Source organism: Sciurus vulgaris (genome assembly GCF_902686455.1).
Source record: "Sciurus vulgaris genome assembly, chromosome: 6".
NCBI lineage: Eukaryota > Metazoa > Chordata > Mammalia > Rodentia > Sciuridae > Sciurus > Sciurus vulgaris.
Genome location: NC_136466.1, coordinates 65,327,330 through 65,349,480, shown reverse-complemented (window position 1 = coordinate 65,349,480; position 22,151 = coordinate 65,327,330). Strand labels below are relative to the sequence as shown.

The following is a 22,151-nucleotide window of genomic DNA, read 5'->3' as shown; positions in this document are numbered from 1 at the left end:
CTTATACCAAGTTTTCCGATGCAGATACGAGGCATTCTAGTTACTACCAGAGGCAGGACAGCAGCCTGGGCTTGGGAGTGGACAGACATGAATTCAAGTCTAGCCTTAGGCAAGTTCCTTAACCTTTCCAGCTTCAGTGACCACATCCCTGAATTAAGGACAGCATCTGTACCTACATTACAAGTTTATCTTAAAGATTAAATTTGACAGAGTCTGAGGGCACTCCTGGAACAAACACTGGACAGATGTGAGCTGCTCTTCTAATCCTACCAGAACTAGTTCCTTTGGCTAACATTGAACACAGCTAACATCAGGGGCCAAGAAAGTCAGTCAACAAGCAGAACAGAAACATCTATGGGCCTCATTCCCCAAAAGGCAAAATGTGTCCACACGTAGAAGCCCGTCTATAGGCAAATGCCTGAGGTTCCTGTGGAGTGTTTTCTGATCCCGTAACTGAAACCCCATGACACAGACGGATACAATCAGATAATGATGGCAATCAATAATGATAACAGAAATTATTATTTATTTTCATAAACACAGAGTATGTGCGTCCCGCTGAGTTACACACATCACATGCCAGTATTCACTTTCGGGGCAGTCAATCAATGAGAGATCTCAATATCTACCCGCCAAGGCAGGAGGGGGAAGAGGAAGCGGAGGTTGAGAAATTACCCACAGCAGAATGACACATTCACAAAGTTAATCTGATCCAGGGGGGCCATCCGGGTGCCATTGCAGGCCCTGAATATGGAACAGGCTTGATTGATTTTTCACCACAGCAGCTAAACACTCCATTGTTATTTGCAACAAATATCAGGAAAGAAAAGATGAAACCATGAAAGGATTGTATATTAAGCCCCCAGAGCAGCCATAAATCAGAAAATGAAGTCTAAAAAAAATTAAAAAATGGTTGGAGGAAGGCTGTATTTGTGTCCTGAGAGGCCTCGGTTATCAAAGCATAAACCCCAAATTAAAACCCGGGGCAGTGAAAGCTCGTCCTGACTCAAGCAGTAATTTGCCCTGAAACTGGCCTGGGGTCACTCATCCTCCCGGAGTGAGTATCACCACAGGGTCACCATAGACACAGCAAGAAAGACTTCAAGCTGCGGGCAGAGGGCTTGATTCCTAGGGTGCCACTCTCCAGCTGTGTGGCCTGACCCTGGATGAAACACCTGGACTCTCAGAACCTCCATGGCTCCTTTAACAAATGGGATGTTCACATTCACAGCAGCAGAAAGAAGGAAATAGCAACCACGTTCTGCTTGCCACCCAGTGTCCTTAGGAGCATCAAATGAGCACCCAAGCACAAAGGTCATCTCTTGCTCAAGATACCACTTGAAAACTCCTTCCTGATCCTGCACCAACCCTCTTTTGTACTTGCTCTGAACTGCCACAGAAACCTGTGCTATTCCCAGGACACTTACCCTCATCCACTATTTCTCAAAGAGTGATCCAGGGACTACCTGTACCAAAATCACCTCTCCAAACCTCTATTCACACCTCTCAAACATAAGCGGAATGCCCAAGTCCCTGGATTGCTGATAAAAGACTTGTACATTGTACATAAAACTGCTCAGCCCAAGTCTGTCACCAAGAGGAACTGAATAAGTGTTGCTGCTATCATTAGTAAGCTTAAATCATTAATCCGTTTGATCAGCTCTCTGAAGAAAAATCAGGAGAGTTAAACAGGCTGTTTGGCTAAAAGGACTGGCTTGTGTTTTTCAGTCAATCTGTCCAGTCCCATGTGTAAGCAATGATCCTCAAGAAGTTCCCTGTTACGAGTCAAAGCTGGTCAATGGTCATGTCATTTGCCATGGCATCTTGGACTGGGGCTAGGGGTCTCTATATTGTCATGAGTGGAATTTGCCATCATCATGGCCACTTTAAGAGGAAAGAGATTAGCTCTGTGGAGTCACAAGCATGTACCTGTCCCAAGCAGAGAACAGAAACAGTTGCCAGCAGAAGGCACTTGTGAAAACATGGTGTCACTTAATTGGTCCTCTAAAAATGGCAGTGCATCCTTGCATACCCACCCTGTGGCAGAGAAACCTTTGCAGCCCTCACCTCTTACCCTCCAAAATCAAGCTCGTATGTTAGAGAACTTTGATAGAGTTCTGAGAGACACAACCAGTAGTGAAACTCCTCTGCTCTGAGGTCATAAATTAATACTTTCTTAGAGAGCAGAAGCTGTAGGAAATCACATTTGGAGTCAGGTAGACTAGGTTTGAATCCCAGCACTGCTATTTTATAGCCATGAGTTTGGGGATAAACCTCTTGCTTGCTCTAAAACTCAGCTTCAGCTTCTGTGTAGCACATTCATTACACAAATGGTTACGGAGTGTCCGCTGCTGCCATGCATTGTTCTGGGTGCTGGAGCTGCAGTGGCTCTGGGGAAGAGCTTAATTATGCTGGGGAAGAAGGGGAGCCAGGCAATGAACAAGGGTATACTAGGCTGTAGTAAGTGCTAGGAAAAAGCGTGGGGCAAGGACACAAAGAATAATGGGAAGCCGGGAGCAGTGGTGCATGCCTGCAATCCCAGCAGCTTGGGAGGCTGAGGCAGGAGGATTGAGAGTCCAAAGCCAGCCTCAGCAACTTAGTGAGGCCCTAAGCAACCCAGAGAGACCCGATCTCTAAATAAAATACATAAAAGGACTGGGGATGTGGCTGAGTGGTTAAGTACTCCTGGAACCAATCCGTGGTATCTCCCCCAACCAATTAAAAAAAAAAAAAAAAAAAAAAAGAATGATTGTGGAGCTAGGTTGTAGCTCAGTGGTAGAGCATTTGCCTAGCATGTGTGAGGCACTGGGTTTAATTCCCAGCATTACATATAAACAAATAAAGGTTCATTGACAACTTAAAAAATATTTAAAAAAAAAAAAAAAAGAACGAATGGGAAGAGATGCGTGCACTGTTTTCTAGGTGGCACCTCTGACAAGGTTCTATGTGAAGTGGGGGGAAGGGCTTGGGATGACCTGGCAACAATAACAAAACCTATCAGAGAGAGTTGCTGTGAGGACTCCAAGATAAAAGGACTTAAAATCTACCAAAGCACTCAAGTAAGAGAGGCAATTATTATTATTATTATGTCTGCTAGAAGGGGTACTTGGATAAAGTCCATTAAAAAAACTTAACTCATTATGTCTCCTTTACATTTAGGGAGACAGGTTATGACAAGTCACAGCTTGGGAGCTCACACCTTCAAGAATCCATATTTACAACAGGTTAAGAAACAAACTTCACCCTGACCTAGGTTGTCAGAGCACCAGCAGCCAACCATAATGATCCCTTCAAGCTCATCCTGCAGGGAGAAGTATACTGAGATTTCTCACCACCATGCTCCCATCGCAGAATGACTAAGGCACCTAAATATTAGTCCTCTTGATTAGAAAGAGCTCTGAGGGCCTCTTACCCCTGGGTGTTGGAGGTGGCAGGATGGAAAAGAAGGGCCAAAGAATCTCACTGAGTAGAAATGTGTGAGACCTCAAAGTCTGTTTCTCCATGCTGAGGTCAGGGGTCTAGAAACTCAACGTGTGTGAGTGAGAGGAAGAGAGTAATCGTTATGGTTTGGATATGAGATTTCCCCCAAAGCTCTGTGTTAATGCAGAAGGTGAAATGATTTCATTATGAGAGATGAAACCTCATCAATGGATTAATCCATTTGCTGGATTACTAATTTGAATGGACTAACAGGTGGTAATGTAGGCAAGTGGGGTGTGGCTGGGGGAAGCTGGTTACTTGGGGTGTACCTGTGTGGATCATATCTTGTTGCCCTTCTCTTCCTTCTTTCTATCTGCTTCTTGGCTACCACGAGGTGAGCACTTTTCTTTGCCATGCTGCCACGATGCTCACATCAGGCCTAGAGTGGTGGAGTTGGCTGACCACGGATTGAAGCTCTGAAACCATGAGCTCCAAATAAAAATTCCTTCCTGTTTTAGTCAGGTATTTTAATCAGAAGCATGAAAAGCTGGCTAACACAGAGATCTTCTGACCAGGATTAATAATGACACTAATCATTATGAAAACCATTTCAAATGCCCTAATGGATGTTCTTTTTAGTCCTAGTCCTGGAATAATCAACTGAAAGATACTGGGCAAGTCACTTTCCCTCTCTAAGCCTGGACCAATTTAAGGGCCCAGGGCTAAGTGGAACTCAGTGTACTGTGGTCCTCAGTCTGTCCTGAGGAAGAGTCAAGGCATTAGGTAAGGAATCATTATTTTTTATGTAAATGGTGTTTTACAACCATGAGGTGTTATTAAATTAGCATTATGGTTGTTACTTCGAATGCTATGATAGTGAGCAGGGATGTGGTTTTCAGAGAAGTACTTCTCATAGGCTCTTTGGGTAACAAGTGATTGGATTTGAAAGGGTATCTTCCATGAAAAAAAAAATTAGCTGCATTCTTGCTTTGAAAAGCTGAACCTCTCAGAGCTGAAACAGAACAGGTTCATTACACAGTGAGGATTAATTAGCTGTCGGGAATTATTAAACGTTCTCACTCTCAAGACCCATGTAGAACTGAAAACTGTGAAAGTGAGCGAGAGGTAATCATAGTATAGGGAGGGGGAAAAGGCACAATTGCTGGCAATGCAAATTTCAAGAGCAGAGTGTGTTAGTAAATTATAGTCTGATTAATATCATGTCAGCTCCTTCTCTGTTTGGAGTCATTGTTCTGGTTTTCAGAGTTGCCTGGTTTTTTTCTTCTTCTTCTACCACTGGGATCAAAAAAGAAAGGGAGGTTGGCATTTTCAGAGTTTGCACTGAAAGAAAGAATGCTGGGGTGTGGATGTTTACACCGAAATGCAGGGTATTTTAAAGCTGAGGAAGGGAGAGGAGGTGAAATCAGATATGAGTCAAATAATTTTATGGCAAATATGTCTCCTGGATTGGCACAATAGCTGCTCGCATGATTGCAAAATAACAGAGGCTCATAAAAATGATAGTTCCAAGGGGTGTTAGAGATGGTAGAGTCCAGTGACCACAGATACTCTTGCTTCAACCACCAGGGTCAGTTAAAAATGTGGATTCCTTTAGACTACCCCACTGTGGATGGGGTTAGGATTTAAGCATTTTTTTCAGTCCACTGCTCCACAACCTAAAAACAAAACCTTGAGGGAGGAAATGTGATTCACTGGGCCTGGATCACACAATTAGCTTAAGAGAAGCAAGAACCAAATTGGGATTTTCCAACTCCGAGTCTTAGGGCCGGCCCCCTTTATGTTTGATATGAAGTCCACTTCATTAGCATCACCAGCTTGCCATGGGGAGAACATCTGCCCCAGTAAGAACTTACTGGCTTTCTCTTCTCTTTATTACAGGGATGAATTCTCCAAGGGATTAGGCCCATATCTCTGAAATCCTCCAGATGCCATGGACAATGGGAATCCATAGTGGGCACTACAGATGGCATCTGAGAAATTCCATGCACACAGGAAATAAGGACAAGGTAAAAACTCCAGGCAGAAGTTCGAGGCGTCAACTCTTCAGTTGTACCTCATCCATTTGTAAGAAACCCCACTGATTTAGCTTTTTCGCTGATGTGACTGACAGACTCAACCAGAGCAATGGCAGAGGAGGAAAAGTTTCTTTGATGTCTCACAGTTTTAGAGGTCTTAGTCCATAGAAGGCTGGCTCCATTCCTTGGGGCTTGAGGTGAAGCAGAAACATCATGGTGGGAGAGTGTGGTGGAGGGAAGCAGCTCATGCGATGATTAGGAAGTAGAGAGAGAGGTCTCCACTTGCCAGACACAAAATATATGCCCCAAAGCCACGCCCAATTTCCACCTCCTCCAGCCCCACCTACCAGCCTGGGGTTACCACTCAGTTAATTCCTATCAGGGGACTAATTCACTGATTGGGTTAAGACTCTCACAACCCAATCATTTCTCCTCTGAGCCTTCCTGCACTGTCTCACATGTGAGCTTTTGGGGGACACCTCACATCCGAACCATAACACCCACAGTATCACAATGTCCTGAGGGGCTAAAGATGGTCTTAATTTCTGTCGTGTCACCTGCATGCGTGCTTGCCACTTATTTGATATCTGTGAGTAGTTTGTTAATACAACAGTATTAAAAGCATAAAAAGAAATACATGACTTTTTTCGTATATGGGCCTATCAACAGCCACAACGGAGGTGGTGGTGATGGCAGTGGTGGTAGTGGTGTGTGTAATACCAAAACAGCAGCAGGGAGCCTTCTGTGAGCCAGACTCCACACAGGCTGAGCTCTTCATTACACACACACCACACACACACACACACACACTCACCGAATCCTCACAACAGGGCTGGGATATAGTTCAGAGGGTTTACTAGCATATGTGAGGCCCTGGTTCAATCCCTAGTACTGTGGGGGGATGGAAGAAAGAAGGAAAGAAGGAAGGAGGGAGGGAGAGGGAGGAAAGGAGGGAAGGAAGGAAAGAAGGAGAGAGAGAGAGAGAGAGGGAGGGAAGGAGAGAGGGAGGGAGGGAGGAAGAGTGATGAATCCTTACAACAATTCCAGGACCAGGGACTATTGTCATCCTTATAATACAGATTAAGACCTTAGAGGCAGAGGGTTTCAAGTAAAATGCCCAGTCATCAGCCAGAGAGTAATGGAGCTGGAATTCTAAGACAGACAGACTCAAGGTTCCTGTTCTTCACCGTTCTACTCTCGATCTCCAAACCCTTGGAGCATCAGGGTGGGTTTACGCCCCTCCTGCCCAGTATGAGAAGGTATACTTGCATGGAAGTTAGCCAGAGTTGAAGGTGCAAGCTGACCACAGGCAACAGAGCAGCCAATGTGTGTTGGCTTAGAAGAGGCTCAGCTCAGATGAGGTGTTAGCAATGGCAATCCCAACAGCCTAGCACTGTGGCCGTGCACTGTTCAAAAGCACTTGCTGAATAAACAAGTGAACGAGTGAGCTCATTAGGCACACTGACCATTCAATTCCCATTTCTGCTTTTAACTTAGGGTGGGAACTGCTCTTGTTCACAAATGTTTTGCAGTTTCCCCTTCTCAGTTTTTGGTCTTCCATAGAGCAGCTGGTATCGAAAAGCACTTACTTTGCACAGTTTTAAAAGTCCTTTAGGTCCACGGCTGGTTCCAACATGTGCCTGCTTTGCTGTTCACATTATGTTCCAAACTAAACTTGTCATCAAGTCCTAAACCACTCTAATCTACATCCAGCCTATAATCACAGGGACTCATGAAGCTGAGGCAGGAGGACTGGCAAGCTCAGGGCCAGCCTCAGCAGCTTAGCAAGGCCCTGAGCAACTCAGCAAGACCCTGTCTCAAAGTAAAAAATAAAAGGGCTGGGGATGTGACTCAGTGGTAAAGTACGCTGAGTTCAATCCCCCGTATAAGCAAACAAACGAACAAATAAATTTAACTAAAAATAAACTATCTAGAGAGGCTTCTCTTAAAAATTGACTTAAAGAAATCCATGTTCACCACCGCTTCCTATGAGACCTTTCCCAGCCTTCCCAGAACCAAATACAATTTCTTCCTCCTTTGATCAAACTGCAGTTCTCTGACATTCTCTTTCTGTGCATTTGTGTCGGTCTCTCTAGAACTGTGGTCATTTGAACAGTAGTCTCACAAACCCTCCCCCTTACCAGGCTGTGCATTTCTGGAGGGCGCGAGGGAAGCTCTTCCTTCTTGTGGGAGTGCACTGGCCGCGGAGGAAGGACCCATCATCCTCCTTACCCTTTATCTTCACAAGTCCATCAGCAGTGGGAATCATGTTCACCACATGCAGATGGAGAAACTGAAAATAACTTGGACAACTAAAGCTCGAAAAGGTTAAGGAACTATGTGAGATTCTGGTAAATGGCCCCATTGGCTCCCAGGCCTCTTAGACTCTGCAGTTTGTGTTCTGAATCATGAGACTCCAACTTTCCACCCAGATCGTCTCATCCCCTGTGCCCCGAGTCCAGAAGGTGCTCAAGACATTTAGATAATGCGAGAAGACAGAGGCTAAGAATATGGTAACGTATGGCAGTGGCCATGTGGCGAGTCCTCAGGGACAAAAGGAAAAGCAGGGATTTGTAGTCATTAGGGCTTGGCACCTTTCCCACTCCTCCATCTGCTACCGGAGACTGGGCTAGGTTGGGCCTTCGCCCGGGCACCCTCACGTGCCCATGACAGCCGTAACCTTCAGTAGCCGACAGCACTTGCCCAGCCCCAGGACCCCCCGCAAGCCTGGTGGCCGGAGCACAGCCCCACTCACCCGCAGGGTCGTGATGGTGGCAGGATCCCGGAGCCGGCCCTCCTCATCTTTCAGATTGTAGCCTTCTGGCCTCTTGTCTCGCTCGCTGACTTTCCACAGCTTCACAGTTTTATCTGCAGAGGGCAACCAGGGGAAGTCGTGAAGAAGGAGGAGGAGCCCGTCAAGGAGCTTTCCTGAGGGTGGGAGGTGGGAGAGGGTAGCGGGGACAGGGGAGAGGCAGTGATGCAAGGAGTGGCTGCAGACACGGGCTCACAGACAGGGCTCAGTGCACGGGCCTCTTGTCATTTGGAGGCAGAGCTCACAGTTCAAAACAAAAGCGAAGACTCGGAAAAATGGTTTCCCCCGAAAATGCACTATTAAATCTGTAGCTTATGTGGCTCACTCAATAAGAATAAAGTGATTGAACTGAATAATAATAAAGTGCTAACATTATATGACTATATTAGCACTTCAAATAAAAAATTGATTTAATATTCACAATAACTTTGGCACACAGGTACTATTACTATCTCTATTTTAGCATCCTGCCTCACTATAACACTGTCCTTAGCTTATCCAGGAAGACCCTTCATAGCCTGTCCTCTCTGCTTCTTCCACCTTCTAATCTCACTGTGCACCTTCTCCCCCTCCCTGGCTGTGCTCCTGCCACATGGCTTCCTCACTCTTCCTTGTATACAGTAAGCCCACCCCTGCCTCAGGGCCTTTGCACTTGCTGTACCCGCTGACTTCTTTTTCACTTTGCTGTTTTGGTTCAAGCTCCAATCTCAGAGAGGCTTACATAAAGCCTTCATAAAAACTGTTCCTCACCGCTATTCTCCATACACTTTCTTGGGCATTTTTTTACACCCATAGTACTTTTGGCTACCTGGTGTTTGGCTAGTTTGTTGGTTACTCCCTATTTCTCACTAGGATGTAAAATTGCTGGAGGCAGGGATTTTGTCTGGCTTGTTTATCACCATATCTCCAGCATCTAGAATAGTGTTGGGGGAGTATAGATAATAAATCTTGGATGAATGAATGCATCTCCTCTGCATAGTGCCCACATCTAGCAATACTAAGGAGAGTAAAGTGGTATCGAGCTGCATCAAATTATGCTCCTGTGCCCTTACACTCCTGTAGTTCTGGCTGGAAACTATCTTGGTCACCTTGTGACTGTGTCAGTACATCCCATTACTTGGTGACTCCTATCGTTCTCCACAGCTTCAAGACAAAGATGAGCACTCCAAGGCCTGTAGTCAGGCCAAGGTGGTGAGTGACAGTGGGCAGGAGGTGTGGGGAGCTGGAGGCAGGGGGGCTGCACCTGCGCCTGTGGGCTTTCCATTCCTTCCACCCTTCCCTTCCCTCCTTGCAGTGCTGGGGATCAGACTTATCAGACCCCGGGTTCATTATTTGTACTTGTTTTAATCGCTCTCCTGGAAGGCAGAGACACTCGACTTTGTATCTCCCTCTCCTAAGGAAGGTTCCGGAATCAGACAGCCTTGGGCCTAAATCCCCCTCCAACTCCAGCCAGCCGCGGGGCCGAGGACTAGGGTTTCCTGTGCAAGAGGCCCGCACTAGCACTTCTAAAACAACAAACAAATAAGATTCCCATCTTAGCAGGGAAAAAATATAGACTGTCCAGTTAAGCATGAGTTTCAGATAAATACTTTTTTCATGTGCGGTGCGCCTAGGCCACGTATTTCAACATTCCCAATGAAGACAGTTACTTTGTGCCTCAGTTTCCTCATTCATAAGTGAGCCCCTCAAGGGGCTCCTGGGATGGAACGAGTAACAGCATGCCGGGTGTTTAACACAGTGCTGGGCTACTACTAATGCTCTGCAAGTGGCAGCTGTTATTGGGATTAGCAAGTGAGTCAACTATTTCACAAAACAGCATGCTGCCCTGACAGCATCAGCCTCATCCCTCGGGAAGTCTGGGAAGTCTGCATGGCCTACCTCCTCTCTGCGCCACTGTCAGGGGGAAAGCCGCCCCCTTCCCTGCCTTCGTGGGCTTTCCTTTCTCTTTCACACCCTCATTTCAGGACTCCATTCTCCTCACCTGGCTCCACACTTGCCAATTCCTGCATCTTTGGGAAGACAGTTCTTGCAAGGACAGGAATGTGAATTCCCAGAACTGCTTCCTTAAACCATCAGAAACAAATGCCTTGTCCTTGGAGTTCTGACGGTGCCACACTGCGGGCTCTGGGCAGCAACGGGGCTACCTGAACAGAGAAGCCCCCCTGTTTTCACATAGCTGAGCATCCCTGGCAAGGCTGCGAGGACTTGGGCACTCTGAACCCAGCACTCTCCCTGGCTCGTGCCAGGCAAAGGTGAAGAAGCCTTTCCTAGCTGTGGGCTTACTGCAGAACTTCCCATCCAAATGCCGACCCCTCTGGTCCCACCCTCTCTGGAATGTGTTGCATAAGAAACTGCTTTTCAGGGTAAGAAGATGAAACGTGGACTGTATTTATAGTCACTTGATTAGTTCCTGATCAGCTGTGACTGAGAATAACTCAAGAGTCAGTGGATTTTAGCACCAAATGTTTTCTGTTGCTTGGCTTTGAAATGTGTCCCATCCCATCTGCAAGGCAATTTTTATCTTATGTTTTTATCATGAATGATAAATTGCTGTACAAAGAGAGAAATCACAGGTAAAACACAAAGAATAAAAATTACTTATAATCCCTCTGGTCAGGGGCAATCTGTCATCAACATTTTGCATAGATTCTTACAGTGTTTCCTTGATGCAATTTTTCTTGGCAGGGGGGAGGTTACAAACCTATAATAATTTTGCATATATAGATTTTTTATTTTATCATTTTTCATTCTTTTTGGTATATAAGTGGTACATGCCTTTGTAATTAGAAAATGAAAAGGAGCAGGAAGTTTAAAAAAAAAACTCTCTCAATTCCATTATACAGAGATAATATGAAAAGTTTCTGTATATTCATTTGTTTATATAATTACATAACTATTTTTAGTAATAGAACAGGTTATATATGATTATAATGTGTTTTGCCTAATTATATGTTTATTTATAACATCTATAATGCTTACAGGAATTGATTATATAGAATATGTAACCTAGTATTATTTTACAGTAGTGACAATCTGTTGACAACTAAAGGTTCAGTAGTTGGAGGCTAGAAGAATTATACAAAGGAATACTATGTAGTCATTTAAAAGGAATATTTAACAATTAGGAAAAGATTCCTGTTGTTATATTAAAAACCTAATTTTAAAAGTTTGTAGAATATATCACATTTCTGTTAAACAAACAAATTCATTTGTGTCTTTTATCTTTTGCTTCAACAGACATCACAGTAGGTCTCCCTGGATTGGGACCCTTTCCTGGTCTTCATTTTGCTTCTCTGTATTTCCTCAATTTTGCAGTGAACATGTATCGCTTTGATAGAAGAACAAATTCAGGAGAGCTCCCCTTCTCATCATAGGCATCAAGAAAGAAGTGGAAAGCTAGGTCAAGCAACATATTTTCACATGACAAATAATTTCAAGGCCTAGATTCACAATGGAATGTTAGTTTTATTTTTCATTAAAAATGATGAGGTTGAAAAAATACTTTAGCAGAAAGTAAAAATTATTCCCAACTATAATAAGATAAGCACAATTTTGAAAAAAGATAATTGATGGAGAATTCGATCCAATTCCCTGAGGCCGCGTTGCCTGGAGTCATCCTTGACTTTATTAACACACCATTTTTCTTGACTCAGTATCTTAAAGCTTTGTGGATAAAAAAGTCTAAGGGACATGTGGCTGTTTCTATGAGTAATGGCTTTTTCTTTCTTCTGGCTGATTCTCTGAGTAGTTTCTCATCACTTTGGCAGCTTTAAACACAATCTTATCATTTATCTTCATTTTCTCTTTTGTTCAATAATTCCAATTGTCTTCCATTAATTTTTGCATGTTAACCTATTTGGCTTAGGGGGGATTCTCAACCTCAATATTAGTGTAAAATAGAAAATTGCATAAGAACATGGGAATTTTTCTTATAAGAATGATTTTGAGATGCTGTTGGCATATGAAATAACATCCCAAATGGGAAGATAATATCCTTGTTAATCAAAAAACTATTTAAAAACTCAATTAACAGAACATTATGCTATATAATTAATCTTCATTGCATTTCACTTTCTTCCCATCCCCCCTCCAAAGTAGTTAATAAGTCTTTGCATTTTATTGCAATAATCAATAGGCTAAATTTTATAATATAACACAATCGACACTTTCCCTCTGCCGGAAGTAATTAAGTCAAAACTACCAGAAGTCTCTTTTATTCTGAGTCATGGTGAAACCGCAGAGCCTCTGAATGAAAATTGAACAGCAAAATTCAAAGGGAAGAAATTGAAACAAAATCATGTGGTTTGGTTTCCAAGAAATTAGGTTTTCAAAATACAAACAGAACAATAAATATAGTGTGAGAAAGAATTAAATTACTTGGAATCTGGAAAAACAGATGAGTAGAGATCTGGCCGAGATGAGCTATGCCTAGAGAACTCTAAACTGCCTGTTTCAAAACTGCCATTTGCTTACATTTGTATTCTGGCTTTATATTGGAGGGATTTGGGGGTTCATATGCATTAAAATCTTTTCTCCTTTGCATAAAATTAATAGAGGACTCATTGTACAAACTTAGAAAATTAAAATGACAAATGAACCACAATGATAAAAGCACTAAATTTACAGGTCACCTACAATGCACAATCAAAAATTAATCAGAATGGGCTTTTTGGTGGATTTCTTTCTAGTCTTTTAAAATAACATGTGCTTTATTGTGTCATAGATATCATCTGCATTCTTTTCACTTGATATGAGCACTTTTCTTTTTTTATGGCTTTTTTTTTCTTTATTTTTAATTCATTTTTATTGTAAACAAATGGGATATATCTTGTTTCTCTATTTGTACTTGAAGTAGAGGCACACCATTTGTGTAATCATATATTTACCTAGGGTAATAACTTTTGATTCATTCTGTTATTCCCGCCCCCCCCCCCACCTCCCACCCCTCTTGTCCCTCTATAGAGTCCCTCCTTACTCCATTTGAACACTTTCCTTTCTTCTTAAATGCTGGGTGTAGGTAAAAAGCAAATGCCTTGCTCTTGATTTACATTTAAGTGTGTACTCCTCATAAACACACACAAGGTAAAAGGAATCGGTCTCCAACTTATTTTGCCTAGGAAATGGTGTTTGATTTCCATATACTAATCCTCTTGTAAAAAAAGCAACACCCTTTCCTATATGACTTTATTTTAAATTGTGTTGAGCACAGATAGCTTTTTTCAGCACAGGTTTAAGAACCTGGAGGGAGGTAACTCCAGTAACTCCACTTATCTAGTGAATAAGTGAGCACTTTGGTTCTCTATTCAAACGCCATCATTCTCTGACCTATTTATATCTACTCCTCTGAAACCAACAAATGGTACAGGAGTTTGGAGGGAGATAGACAGAAAAATCCTTTCTTGATCAGTTCTTCTGTAGTGGCCCTAACTCCTCTTGACTTGTGCTCCCAGCTTAGATATTTTGTCAGAGAGACACACAGCCATCTGCTTTACAAACCCTAAAATATATTTAGGGATTAATAACTTCTATTCAGCATGACAAACTCACAGAGACGGCATGTTGAGTTTCCTGAAATGTATTCCCAGAATAACATTCAGTGAAATCTCAAGACAGGAAATCACATTCTAAAAACACCTGCAAATAATCTATATTAGTTGAAAATGGCAGATAACGGGTATCACATAATTAGGTCATAAATTTGATATTTATTAAAAAAAGGCTACTATGCACTGAGGGCCTACTCTGTGTGTGCTGGGTACACTATGAAGCATCTTGTAAATGTACTTTCTAACTTCTTCAACAGATCACAAAGTACAGAGCAAAATTGAGACTAAAGAGATTGACATTTACTACTGTCTGACTACATCTCTGAAAATCTCAAACAGGAAAATCACTTCCGCTTACCATTGGTAGACAGAAGAAAGTAAGCTGCATTCTGCTGAGGAAGCCATCGTATTTTATTGATTTTTTCTTCTATTTCTAAACTCTTCAGGTAATCGAACTCGGGTTCATGGCTCTGGAATGTGCTGTAAACATTGTATTCACCCCTACGATGAACCTGATTTTTACTCTGGAGGCAGGGGAAAAAAAAATACACAAAAGATTAAATCATGGAAGCCAACTGTAAACTCACCAATTCCTTTTTTCTTTGAGTGGAGTTATCAGGGGCAGGATGGGGAGTCGGTGTCAGACTGGGATGAACCGGCGTCATGACAGGTAGTGTTCTACCCCCGCTCAGAGGCCTCCAAAGTGTTTGATCGTGCATCTTGTTGGTAATGACTGGTACCTCCAATGTACGTGTGTTTTCTTATAAACCATATACATGAACTTCTGCACTAACGTATGGTGTACATCATAGCATATACAAACAATCAGGTTAATATAAGACAAGATTTAAAATCAACATAAACAGAAGTTCTCACAATTTTTTTGTGTATCCAATGAATGCCTCAGACATCCTTTGGAAAAGTCATTGGATGCTGGTGTCCACATATATTTGTATCAATTCCTTAAAAAAGGACAAAGTCAGGCGTGGCTGTGCACACCTGCAATCCCAGCAGCTCAGGAGGCTAAGGCAAGAGGATTGAGAGTTCAAGGCCAACCTCAGCAACTTAGCCAAGCTCTAAGCAACTTAGTGAGACCCTGTCTCAAAATAAAAAATAAAAAAGACAAAGTGGTAGCAACTGTCCCCCCTACCCCTTTACTGTCTTTTACTCAGTGTCCACTGACCTTTTAAAATCTCACCTGATCCTCCCAGAATCTCTGAGAGGCAGGCAGAGCAGGGAAGTAGACAGACAAGGCTCCATGGTCTCACAGCTTGGGGGAGAAGATTTGGGCATCAGAATCCCTCCCCACTCTTCCCCAACATGAGTGACAAGACAGACAGGAGCACAGAGTTGCCATCTGTATCATTAAGAGAACGATGAGACTTTACCTCTGGCTTTCCCCTGGTGCTGATGGTGCAAAGGGTGAACAGAAGGAACTAAAGAAATGCAGAGAGAAGGAAACACAGGGCAAGGGTCTGCAGCAAGAGGCAAAGAAAGGAAAAAAGGGAAAGAGGAGGGAAAAGAGTGCTAACAAGAAAGGGAAAGAGAGAAGGGAGGTTTTACTTCAAGTATTTTAGAACCACTACCAAGAGCTACGAGTATAAGCTCTGGAAAACTGTTCAAAAATTCAAATCTTCTTAAATATTTGTTGTAAAAGCATGACTAATAATAAAAGGCTCAAGTTAAAAAATTATATTCCCAGGTAGATACAGAACACCCAAAGCATGTTCGGCTTACTGATGGGCAATGATACTGAGCTCTGGTGTGAAATGTATTTGTGGGCACAGGGGTTCCAGTGAGCAGTTTCTATGGACTGTCCTCTCCGAAAACTCACTAGCAGAGCTCAAAGTCAAAAGCTGGCCTGCCCCAATGTCACATGGTTTTGTCTGTCAGGTTTAGCATGCATTTTAATCCCAGACTCCCCACAAAGATAAACACTTAACAGCATGTTCTTTATCCTCATTAACATTTATTTTCTAGCGAACAAAACCGCCCAGCTTTGGAGAAAGTGGCCCCCATCGTTCTATTAATGAATCAGGCTTCCCAGATATTTCAGTAAATTAAAATAGGTGAAACCTATAAATAGTAACGGAAAATGTGGGGTGGAATATTACTGGCAACATGCTGCCTTGGGTAATTTATGCTGAATAGCTCCTCTGGTTCCTTTTATCATCACTGTGAACCTAATTGGATTTTTTTTTTTTTTAATTGGAGAAGGTTTAAAAATCACTTTTCAAAAGACTTTCAATGCTGACATATTTGCTACTCTCCTGTTTACTTGCACAGACAGCCAGTCCACCTTAACAACAAATTTATAAGAGTGTTGATTTGCTACCATCCAAATCAGACTGTCAAGTGTGTACAGTATGTGCCAGACCAATTAGCACCAGGCAGCTCTGGAAAAGCAGGAAAAATTCCAGGTCACGAAGAGCTATTAGTTCCTACTTGCCAACCACATTTTCATGTTTCCAGGGCCAGTGCAATAGGCTGGGTGCCTGATTTAATGCTGAGCACTTGAATTTATATAGAACCCCAAGGGATTATGATGCCCTTATAGAAATTAATTGCAAATAATGTGCAATTACCAAATATATCACCTCTAAATGAGGCTTTCCTTTTTTGAGGGGAGGTGTAATGCAAATGGCTTTGAGGCACAAAGTAGGCATTAAATTGCTAAGGAAGTCTCTGGTGAAGCCTTTCTCTTACATGGGGCCTCCTTCACGCTTCCAGAGTGCCTGATGAATCTCAGAGGCAGGCAGTGGCAGATGGGAGAGTTACTAGAACACAGACTAGCCTGCTGGAAGCTCCAAGACTGTGCCAGGGGAGGACAAGGAAATCAAATTGGGCCATAATTCCATTCTGACAAAATAGAAGCAGACACCAAAAAAACCCAATTTATATGAAAAAGAGAAACAATTCCTAGTGGAACCCAAGTCTCAAGAAGAAATGGGCTTTTTGAGATTTACTAGAAGTTAGAACTCTTGCTCAGAAATAGTACTCACACAGCACTCAGCTCCAGGGGACCCTTAGGTCAACCATAGGTGACACTTTGAGGGACTTGACTTTCTTGGATAGGCTGAGCTGTCATTTTCTTCTCCACTGACCCAACTTGTTCTGCTCACATTTATTTACAAAAAACCAAAATAGAAAAACAAAAAAACAAAAAAACAAAAAACTTTTTTTCCCCACCCAATATTCTAGCAGCACCTTAAATCAAGGGAGACTGGATTTCAAGAACTTCAGGACAAACCCCAATACAAAAAGGGGAGTTGTGCTCCAAAAGCATCCAAGGAATTTTCCAGGTCAGATGAAAACGGAGGGTCTCTGAACATGCTGGCTCCAGGCTTGGAATGGTAAGGCCACGCCCACCCGCCTGGGGAAAGCCCCCTTAAAGGTGGTTTTGTGAGTCAGAGTGGAACTGTTGATGTTAATGACTTTTTGGCAGTTTTAAGTTTGTGAGCAAAGCAGCAAGGTAAAGGGCGACACATGAGGATTAAGAAACAGCAGGAAGCCTCCTTTAAAAAGGGAAGAAAATGGGCATTTTGCATTCACCGACACTTACCTCCTGCTCTCGTTGAAATATTACAACCCGACCCCCCTTGTCCCCTGTCGCTAGTAATTCTCCTGTGTGGTTGAATTCTACCGTAGAGATAATGTCAGCTGAAAAGAAGAAGACAAAGGCAATTTAAGTAACTGCACACTTACTTGGAAAGGATAGATAATAGACATACTTTTCTGTGCATTTAAAGGCTTAGGGCTTTTACTCTGCAGCGGAATTTACAAGGATTTTCTGTTCTGTATTTTAAGTGCTGCTAGAAGTGGCACTTGGGAAAGTAAATTTCCTTGATGGCCACACTGCACTGTGGTCTCTTGGAACAGTTGGAGAGAACAAAAGGGAGAAGCCTGTTCAGACCCTTTGTTTTAGGAAAGAGAAATTAATTTCTTTATGGCTCAGGGAAATGGCAGTTTTCTTTGGTCATTTCTGCTAACCACAGCCCCGTCACCCACTCGAGGCTCCCCCACCTCATTTCTACACCAAGAAATTCCCCAAACCGATTTCAATTATGGTGATTTGAATTAGGGCTGAGGACTGAGATGCAGCAGAGTTAGGATGCTGGAAGCTCTGGAGGAGCACAGCTCAAAGAAATCTCTGGGAGCGGGGAGCCCACAAATGCTTCAGCTTAATGTGCATCCTGCCTCTCCATGTGAGCCCAGCACAGCCTACTGGACCAGGACGACCCCATTCCAACCCCAGAAGAAGGGTGCTGAGAAAACAAGGTTGCCAGGTCAGAGGGGAAAGGGCAAACAGCATTCTATATTTCTAAACGGAGAAAAGGCACAGGCGCCAGGAACTCAGATCACAGATAATTGCTGAAGGAATGCCAGCCTGCCAGATCTTTCTTCAATGCTGGTTACCCCCGGAGGAACAAGGACAGGTAAATTACCTATGATTGGATTTATTAGGGCTATTTTTAGAAAAATGTCAGAGGTTAATTCCCCCACAATTATTCCCCTGTAGGGCTCCGACAATTGTTACCAAGGGTGCAAATGAGTTATTAAAAAAAAAAAGGAACGAAAAAAAAAAGGGCAGGCAAATTGTGACCATGGCCTTTGACTGAGGAACATTCTAAAGATAATGTGCATGTAAGGAAAGCAAAGGGGAAACACTGAGATGGAAAACGAAGGCAATCACCCCTGAATAATTCAAATTTCCAGTCTTCCTTCTATATCCTTATTTTAGGATTTTCTTTGTATGCCTGATTTATTCAGGTAAGTAATGTAAAATTGCCCCCTTTGCACAGAGTAGTTGTCTTTTTCCATATGTAGAAATGTTCCAAAGGGTCATTCTTTGTGTAAAAGTAAAAATAATAAGGCAAAAGCCCTGTCAGTTGCAATCTGGGCATGCAACCAAATATTTGTAAATTCTTCTTTTGGCCTCCTAGATGACTGCCCTCACAGGTAGCAAACTGAAGCCCTACAGGGGCACAAAATAACATGGATGAAATAATCCAGGTAAACTAAAAAGGCACAGTGGCCCCTGGCTTCAATCACTTGGGACCATGAACTACTGCATGGGTTGGTCAATGTTCTCATTTTTTTTTGAAGAACCTGGACATCCAAAATTTTACGCACAAAATCTCTTAAATTTTATATGATGACAACTCCTTTTTTTTTTTTTTCTTTTTATTATTTTAAGCATTGTGAAAACAAAAGAAAATCTTGTCTGTGAAGTGCATATGATTTGTGGGTCACCAGTTTGAGACTTCTGGCCCTGAGTCTTCATTCAGAAAAGGCTGCCCCATTCCTAAGGATGATCTGCACTGGATATTGAGTCTATTTTCTCAGAAAGATCCCTCAAATGAGTCAAGTTTAAGAAGACACAAAATAAGCTACATGGCTGCAAAGCTCTTGGTAGAACTTTAGAAGGGTGATTTTTTTTTAACAAGTGCCCTGAGCTGAGGAGTAACCCCTTGGCTGGGGAACCAGTCTCTTCAGGGGAAGCACTGACCACTTTCCTTTGTTTTAACTTGTACATCTTAACCCACTACTCTCATGTTTAGAGGGAAGAAAGTGGCTGGTTAATGTCTGCAGTTCCCTTGGAATATTGGGATTGCAAAGCACTGAGTGCTGGGTATGCTTCTCACATTAGTTACGGCTCCCAGCTTCGCAGTGAGTATCCCAGGTCAGGCATGGAGCCTCCTGACCTGGGTAGAACCTAAGGTGGTGTGACTGTTCCTTTTCACTCTGGGGCTTCTGTCAAGTACCCAGGGAAGAGTCAAGGACCTCAAACTGCTCAAACACTGGCATTTCCCAGAGAGAGTAGCAGGAGTGAGGGGGAGGCCGGGAGACCAGCTCTGGGGTGAGCAGGGCCATGCTCCTGTCTTGGGGCTCAGCTTTAAGGCTCTGCTGATGTGTGACATATGCCTTCCACCGGGCAGCAATGTGAATATAGCACTCCGGAAGTCTGGGTGGGCTGCAGGGTCCTAGCACACACTGGGACCTTTTGTTGTGATGAAGCTGATCAATAGAGTTAAGTAGCTTTTTCCAGTGTGAGCCCTTGGTTCCCTTGGCAAGGAATGTCACTCTTAGGGAAACACAACTTGTTTTCCCAAGGATGATGATACGTGGTCCTTCGGTCCACATCCTGAAAATGTCTTCACTCTCCCTTTAAGGCCCATGTGGGTCAAAACAAGGTAGGAATTCATGTCCAAGTCTGAGTCCCTTGACTCCAACCAGTATTATTAGAACTCTGTATAATGGGATGTTAGACACAGTCCCAGACAATAAGATATATCCCATTTGTCTTCCAGGTGGTATCGTTCTCCCATGTTCTGACTCCCTCAATAATCCTGCAAGGGGAAGGGTGATTGGCACAGATGGACTCTGAAAATCCTTATCCCTCTCACAAAGACCTTAGTTCTGTTTGACTCCTCCCAGCCAGTTGGTTGGTCTCTGAGGTCATTTATATCAAGCTGCAGTCTACCTCCCTTCAGAGCATGTGCTGTTGCAGCTCAAGTTAATACTTGCTTTGAACTTTCATGTTTCCCAACTCATTTATCACTGCTAAGCTGGTAGGTGTACCTGGAATACTTTACTGCCCCATCCATCTCTGCCTATCTTCATCTACGACTGTTTAATAATTGATACAAAACTCATGAATCACACCCACATTCCAATTTCAAGGTACAGAGACTCCTGATACACACACTTGTGTGTTTGCAACATGCTATTTGGTAGAACAGTATAAATTGCAAAACATATGTCACAGGAGACAAAAGAACTTTTGAGAGAATAGAAACAGGAAGTGGTAATGACAGTAAGCAGTGACCTTAGAGGTGGCAATTTCATCTCAACTTGTGATCTACAGAATATGATGCTTCAAGTTCAATACAGCTTTCAAACTGAGATTATAAGTTTGTATGATGACTCAATGTTTCATTAAATGCCCAGCTTAATCCAACTGTTGAGCAAGAAACTATAACCTTGAACATTTTTCTTCTGCTCTATATAGATGTGGATAAAGTATACATTGACTGAAAAACAAAAGCCAACAACAGTGGTAGAGGTCAAGTGTAGTTAAAGTGATTTTCAAAGAAAGCCCTGGGTGGTAGGAGGTTTGCCCTGTTCCACATCTATTTGTGCTGATTTAATTTCCACAAAATGGTGGCCTGATAACCCCATTTCCAGTTCAATAGGCACTGCTAAGATTGAGTTTTTCCTTTCAAAAATCAATCTCAGCATCCAACAAAAGTTTCAGACTAGTCATTTCATACACAAAGTCTCCATTTATCTGAATAATAGATTTTGACTTAGCAATTGCCTTTGTGTGACTGTGAGGCTAAAGAAGATGGAGGACACCCCTGCTTGGCCCCCTCATCTCCTGCAGTGCCATGTGAGGCCGGAGTCTAGGCAATGGCAGAGGACCGGGTGGAGGCGGGCATCTGGGTGATTAGGTAACACACAGCTCCCAGGGTGGGTGACTGCTCTGCTGAAATGACGACTCCATTTATACCTAGGGAGGGTTTGAACCCGAAGCCCATGGATAGAGCAACATCTTACTGACCAGGTCATCAGCACCGCCTCTCAACATCAATCATGGGGGTGGAAGTAAAAGGCTAATGCAATTTAGCTTTCAGTGCCCATTAAGTGTTTTATCTTTCATCTAAGAAACATTTGGCAGATAATACTTTAAAGTCATCTACCCTACTTGCATCAGCTGACTACTTCTGCCCACTCAGTACTTGGCTTTATTCCTGATGACTGGGTCACCTGTAGGTGGTTTTCTGTGTCTCCAGCTAGGACAAGAATATCAGTAAAGAGAGAGAGAGAAAAAAAAAAAAAAAAAAAATGCTTGCAGTGGATAGCAGTGGTGAAATGGTGGCAGTTGCCAGGTTTGTGTAGAGAAGAATCTGGGGCTCAGGTGAAGGCTACGGTGCCTCTATGCAGTAACGATGTGTGGGGCTGGGATGTGTTAGAGCCCTGCCTAGCATGTGCGAGGCCCTGGGTTCAGTCCGCACTACTGACAAAAAATTGGCGATTGTGCGGCAAGGGAGAGGGGAGCATGTGTCCTTTGTCATCCTGCACAGGGGCTTCGACCTAGACTGGTGATGACTCTGGATCATGAAATCAAGAGGGGACAATGGCTTCCAGGGGGAAGTAGGATGACTCTTCCCATTTGCACAGAGCTGTGGTCTCCTCTCAGTGCACCATCCCACGTCAGGATCCATTTTGTCTGGTAAGCTTTATATCTGAAAGAGTGCATTAGAAGATATTTCCCACCATATTAGGTGGGCAGGAGGGGGTGATTTGATTTTGGTCAAAAAAGAGTTAATACAA

General features: G+C 43.1%; 1 protein-coding gene across 9 annotated transcripts in view; it reads right to left on the bottom strand.

Annotated features, from left to right (window-relative positions):
* PPP2R2B (protein phosphatase 2 regulatory subunit Bbeta) overlaps positions 1 to 22,151 on the bottom strand; it is a 465,343-nt gene that overhangs the window by 78,662 nt on the left and 364,530 nt on the right. For all 9 annotated transcript variants that reach the window (XM_079144770.1, XM_079144771.1, XM_079144776.1 and 6 more), the window contains 3 exons: positions 17,377 to 17,474; positions 14,173 to 14,338; positions 8,212 to 8,324 (listed from right to left, as the gene is read on the bottom strand). In XM_079144770.1, the coding sequence (XP_079000896.1) occupies positions 8,212 to 8,324; positions 14,173 to 14,338; positions 17,377 to 17,474 (377 nt within the window). The remainder of the gene's footprint in view (positions 1 to 8,211; positions 8,325 to 14,172; positions 14,339 to 17,376; positions 17,475 to 22,151) is intronic.